This window comes from Tupaia chinensis, unplaced genomic scaffold, assembly GCF_000334495.1.
Source record: "Tupaia chinensis unplaced genomic scaffold, TupChi_1.0 Scaffold000047_1, whole genome shotgun sequence".
Lineage (NCBI taxonomy): Eukaryota > Metazoa > Chordata > Mammalia > Scandentia > Tupaiidae > Tupaia > Tupaia belangeri.
In genome coordinates, this window is record NW_006159505.1 from 2,164,548 (window position 1) to 2,170,322 (window position 5,775).

The window sequence follows — 5,775 nt, forward strand, 5'->3', positions numbered from 1 at the left end:
GGGGGGGGGGGGAATGGCCGGGCTCCCCAGCCTCTTCTGCCGAGAGGGATTGGAGGCCAGGGCGAGCCTGCTCGGAGGCTCCCGGCCCACCTGTCCGGCTCTCCCCCGCCCGCAGATGGCCTACCAGGTGGTGGAGAAGAGCGCAGCCTTGGACACCCTGGAGGCCCAGCTGCAGGAGCGGCAAAGCAGGTGCGGCGCCAGCGGGTGCCGGAGGTGCCACCTTCGCTGGAGACGAGGAGGAAGGGATGGCATGGGCGGGAGAGGTTTCCCCACGTCCCCAAACACCTCCCAGGTTTGTGGCTGGTGTCAGATGACCGAGCGGCGAAGCCCTGAGAGCGAAGGCTTGCTTGGAGACCTGGCTTAGCTACCTGACTGGCCGCGTGACCACGGGCAAATCTGTCTCAGTTCCGGGCGGTTCCCACTGGAAAGTGACGCACGAGTTCGAGACCCATCGCCCTACCCCGCGTCCGACAGGCTGGAGGCTCTGCAGGTCCGCGTGGCCCAGTTGCAGGAGGCGCGGGGGCTGCAGGCCCGGCAGGTGGAGGACCAGCGGGCCCAGAACGCGGCGCAGCGGGAGGCCTACGAGGCACTGCGCGTGCACACCAGCTTCCAGGAGGCCGCACTGCGCAGGCTCCAGGAGGAGGCGCGCGACCTGCTAGAGCGGCTAGTTCAGGGCAAAGCGCGCGCCGCTGCAGAACGCAACTTGCGCAACGAGCGCCGGGAGCGGTGAGGCGCTGGCCCGCCTCTTCTGAAGGAGGGCCCCCACCCTGCAGGGGAGGAGTCCGGCGTCTCCCGCCGCCCCGGGGAGAGGGGAAGTACTGGGTCCCGCGCCTCACCTGGGTGCGAGGTGCTGCATCCGGGGCTTAGGTTGCTTTTCTTCGCTCAGGGCGCACCAGGAGCGGGTGACCCAGGAGCTGAAGAAGGCAGCTAAGCGGACCGTGAGCATCAGCGAGTAAGCGTGCGCTGCAGCCGCCCGGCCCTCCCGCGTTCGGCCTCGCTCGCCCTGTACCCTGCCACGGCCCAGAGGTCCCCACATAGTGGGAGCCCACAGAATGCGTGCAGACCGCTTGTGGTCTAGGAGCCAGCACGCAAGCCTGCGCGGACCCCTCATCACGGAGAACTCACATCGCGTGTCCCACACGGGGCGGGTGGGGAGGCGCTGTGCTGGCACCATGGCCTTCCTGAGTTTCCTTCCCTCTCCCAGGAGCCCAGACACCTTTGGTGATGATGGGACAAAGAAGGGGAGCGAGACCCTGACCCTGGCCCTGGCCACTGAGCCCGAGCCCCTGGACAGTGAGACTTGTGAGAAATGGAAGAGGCCGTTCAGGTGAGGACCAGGCGGCTGTCCCCGGGCTCTGAGCCAGACCCCTCCCAGAGTCTGCCGGGAGTCTTTCTCCACGGCTTTGGGGTTGGAGGAGAACTTGGGGAGAAACTGGGGTACAGCTTGGACTTCTCAGGATGGGTCTGCAGCCACGTGGGGCACAGGTGAGGCCCCTCAGGTGAAGATCAGAAGGCTGTCCCAGGGCGGATCCGACCCCCAGTGGCTAGAGCCATGTGGGGCACAGCTGTGCGGACCTGGGGCACATGTAAGCATGGCTGAGTGCCTCTGAACATATGTGCACATGTACTGATAGGTGTGTGCTCACACCAGTGGGACCCAAAGAGGGCTTCGTCCTTGGGTGCCCCCTCCACTCTTGGGCAGGGGTATGTGGCCCCCCAAAGTCATTGGCAGTGCTGGTGGGCCATGTCATCCCAGGATACACACACCCTCTTCTGAGCATTTCTGAGGTCACTCAGCAAGCCTAGGCTGCCCCCTGCCCCTGCCCCTACCCCAGCCCTGTGTGTCCCAGCCTGGGGTCATTCACCCCTCCCCTCCCATCTCCTCCTCATAGGCCCAGCTTAGCCTCCCAGAAACTTTTATTGGTGGGGACTTGAACAGCTGTTACTATGGAGGTGGAATTTGGGAACCTTTCATTGCTAAATCTTCCCACCTGTCCATTTTGGGGTTATTCTGGGTCACGGCTGTTCTGGTCTTCGAGGAGCCAAGCTCTTGTTCCAGGCTGGAGAGGTTATGAGCCTCTGGGTCCTGGCAAAGCATAGGGGTGAGTGACACAGCTTGCAAGGCCACTGGCCAGGCCCTCAGCTGGTGTCTCGTCTCTGCCCCAGGTCTGCCTCGGCCACCTCCCTGACGCTGTCCCGCTGTGTGGATGTGATGAAGGGGCTCCTGGAGTAAGTGTGTGCATCTGTATGTGTGCACCCGTGTCCCCAATATGGGCTGAGCCCTCCGGGGCTCTGTGTCAGGCTCCCTGAGCCGAGGCTTGGTCTCTCCCACTGGGGTTGTCCAGTTGTGAATCTGTTAGCCCAGAGGTGTGAGCCAGGTGTGCAGGCACGTCCCCAGCCCCTGCCTAGCAGTCCTCTAAGCTCTGTCCTCATCCAGGGTCCTCACAGGGGACCAAGAGCTCCATGCCCACTCGGCTGGGAAACAGGTGCAGAAATAGCAGACCTGACTCATTCAGGATCAGAGCCAAGCAGTGGCAAGGCCAGGATTGAACCCCCAACCCTGGGATTTCTCTGCATCCACTGCCCCTGCCCTGCTCCTGCGCCAGTCTCTGTGTACCCCCTCCATCCCCGTCCTACACTCAGCCCTGTGCTCAGAGGCTGGGGGGTGGGTGGGTGGTGTGTGCGTGCTGTTCCTCGGCCACATTCTGCCCCCTGCCACTTTGTTACTGCCTTATGGAGGCTTGGGGCTCCCATGTCAGGCCTTGCCAACCTCCCGACACCCCTCTCCTCAGTTTCAAGAAGAGGAGAGGTCACTCAGTTGGTGGAGTCCCTGAGCAGCGGTACCAGAGCATCCCTGTGTGCATGGTGGCCCGACTTCCCACGTGGGCTCAGGATGTGCTGGTAAGGGTGGCGCAGGGTTCGTATGTGGTGTACCGATGTGGGGGTCCTGGCCCAGCAGTGGTCCAAGGAGGCAGGGGAACAAGGCTGGGCTCCTGGGCAGGTGCAGGGGTTTGCCTTCCAAGGGGTTGATGGTGGGGGAGTGGCCAGGAGAGGCGGAGCCAGGCTGGTGGCAGGGAGTGCAGGAGGCCAGGGAGGGAGGTGGGTAGCACAGTAGTGTGGCTGCTGCAAGGGTCTAGGCAGAAGTGGTGGGTCCTGGTGGGGCCAAGTTTGAAACTCGATGTTTGGATGGAGTGCCTGAGGCGGGGATGACAAGTTGGCAACAGGCACGTGTGGGAGAGCCTTGGGCCTGCATGGGGAGTCCTGTGTGGAATGACCAGAACACCGGCCTCCCCTTTTCTGTAGGATGCCCACCTCTCTGAGGTCAATGCTGTTCGTTTTGGTCCCAACAGCAGCCTCCTGGCCACCGGAGGGGCTGACCGCCGTATCCACCTCTGGAACGTTGTGGGAGGTAGGGCTCCCTCCCTTGCAGGCCCACCTCATTCTGGCTCTCCTTAGTGGGCAACTGCCTGGGGCCTCTTCATTTCCCCACCTGGAACATTCCTGTGGGTACTGGCCAGATAACACCACAGCGAGCGTGAGACTCTGGGCTTGCCACTCTGAAGAAGGGCACAGTCTGCCTGGCTCTGGGGTCCAGACCTGCAGGGCAGGGAAAGCTGAGCCCAGATGGTCCCTGTCGGGGGAGGCAGGACCCTCTATCACGAGGCCTTCAAGGAACAAGGCCCTGGATCCACCAGGACACCTCCTTCTCTTCAGTCACTTGTGCTCTCAGGACTCAGTAGGGAGACCACTAGGGACATCCGCCTTGTCCAAGCGCTGCGTTCTGCAGAGATGGGTGGGCGGGGAGTCAGAGCCAGCTCCCGGGGCTTCCTCTAACTGGTTTGCCCTGTGACCTAGAGACACCCTTCTTTCTGGTCCTCAGCCCTCTGAAGAGACTAGATGGCCTCTTGGGGGCCCTCTTCCGGCAGTTAGGGGAAGTACAACTTCCCACCCAGCCCCCAGACTGCTGGGGATTCTGTCCTCAGTGGGGAGAGGCTGCTCTTCACGCTCAGTCCCAGGTCCTCTGTTTCATCAGGTTGGTGATTTCATTTTACCAGTCTTTCCTTTGGTCCCTGCAGGTCGCCTAAAGGCCAGCCAGACCCTCGAGGGAGCTGGTGGCAGTATCACCAGTGTGGATTTTGACCCCTCGGTGAGGAGCTGTGGCCCCAGTAGCATGGGATGCCTTTGATCTCCACACTGGGCAGGCGGGGGGGCTGTGGGACCCAGGGTAAATCATGGGTATCCTAGAGCTGGTGCTCGGACCACTACACAAACTTCCTTCCTGGGCCGAGTGTCTTCTTCCTGCCTTGGTGGCCGGCAACGGACAGCCCCTACCCCAGCTCCTAGGCCTGAGAGACATTGTCTCTGACCAGGCCCAGGACCTCCTCTCCACTCCCACATCTGTAGGGCTCCCAGGTTTTGGCAGCTACCTACAACCAGGCCGCCCAGCTTTGGAAGGTGGGAGAAGCCCAGTCCAAGGTGAGGTCTGGCTGGGACAGCAACCTGGGGCCCAGGGGTCCTGCCTTGGGATGGGGGGGTCTGTTGTGGGGCCCTGGCCATGCCCTTGACTTATACCTGGGGTTTGGAAGCAGGAGACACTGTCTGGACACACAGATAAGGTGACAGCGGCCAAATTCAAGCTAACGAAGCACCAGGCAGTGACCGGGAGCAGGGACCGCACAGTGAAGGAGTGGGACCTCGGCCGTGCTTACTGTGAGACCTAGCCCCCACCCCACCAGGAGCCCCCAGGCCAGGTGTGAGGCGCCTCCCCCTGCTCTCTGAGAGTGCTCTGAGATTCACAGGCATTCGAGGTGGACCTTCTAAGGCCCTCCTGTGTCACCCACCTGCCTGGTTTTCTTGCGCCCTTGGGCCTAGGGTAGGTGAAGCAGAGTGGAACAGTCCGAGCGTGCAGCAGGAGGCTTGCTTTCAATTTGATGGGATGCCACCCTGCCTCAGCTTCTCCATGTGTCCAGTGGCTGCTCCAACAGCCCTCGCTAAGCCCAAGGTTCTGCTTCTTGTCCCCAGGCTGCAGGACGATCAACGTGCTCTCCTACTGTAACGACGTGGTGTGTGGGGACCATGTCATCATCAGTGGCCACAATGACCAGAAGATCCGGTTCTGGGATAGCAGGTGACAGGTGTAGGCTGTGGGTGGGGTGGTAGAGCCCTGGGAACAGGGCTCCCAAGTTCTCATCCCTTCCTCTGGCCAGGGCTAGAGTTGCGGGCACCTGGGGCAGTGAGACTGGGTGGCTGGCACTGGTAGCTGTGGGCTCTCTGCCAAGCGAGGTCCTGAGGGCTGAGCTCCTAGGGAAGCCGTGCTTCCTTCTCAGGGGCTCTTAGTGCAAAATTGGATCCTGCCTGGGCCTTGCAGCCAAGATGAAGAGGTGATAGTTACCTTTTTTTTTTTTTTTAAATGCCAGAGGGTGGTGGGCAAGTGAATGAGAAGGAGAACATGCCCCGAGTGGGGCCTGGTCATGTCACAATCTTTTGCTGCAATTTTCCATCCCATCAGGATCCTGGGTGTGTGCGCATGTGCCTGCCATGGTTTTCAAGCTGCCAGGACCAGGATTTGAGTCCTGGTCAGTCATGTGGTATCCAGCTTCCTTTGTACGGTACTTAACTGTTGTGCTGTGGGGCTGGCCCTAGTGACCACTTTTTAATCAAAAGAGAAGAAATAAGTTTAGTTAGTTAGTTTGTTTGTTTTTTTGGATTATTATTTTTTTTTGCTATAGGGCGTGTACACGCGCCAGAGAGAGAGAGAGACAGAGAGACACCCCC

General features: G+C 61.0%; 1 protein-coding gene across 6 annotated transcripts in view; it reads left to right on the forward strand.

Moving 5' to 3' along the window:
• ATG16L2 (autophagy related 16 like 2) overlaps positions 1-5,775 on the forward strand; it is a 22,369-nt gene that overhangs the window by 4,842 nt on the left and 11,752 nt on the right. For 4 of the 6 annotated variants that reach the window (XM_027774073.1, XM_027774081.1, XM_027774069.1 and 1 more), the window contains exons 4-14: positions 116-189; positions 475-726; positions 887-952; positions 1,205-1,327; positions 2,167-2,229; positions 2,793-2,901; positions 3,304-3,409; positions 4,077-4,147; positions 4,405-4,476; positions 4,587-4,710; positions 5,023-5,128. In XM_027774073.1, the coding sequence (XP_027629874.1) occupies positions 116-189; positions 475-726; positions 887-952; positions 1,205-1,327; positions 2,167-2,229; positions 2,793-2,901; positions 3,304-3,409; positions 4,077-4,147; positions 4,405-4,476; positions 4,587-4,710; positions 5,023-5,128 (1,166 nt within the window). The remainder of the gene's footprint in view (positions 1-115; positions 190-474; positions 727-886; positions 953-1,204; positions 1,328-2,166; positions 2,230-2,792; positions 2,902-3,303; positions 3,410-4,076; positions 4,148-4,404; positions 4,477-4,586; positions 4,711-5,022; positions 5,129-5,775) is intronic. The other 2 variants (XM_027774071.1, XM_014590463.2) reach the window with 1 other exon arrangement.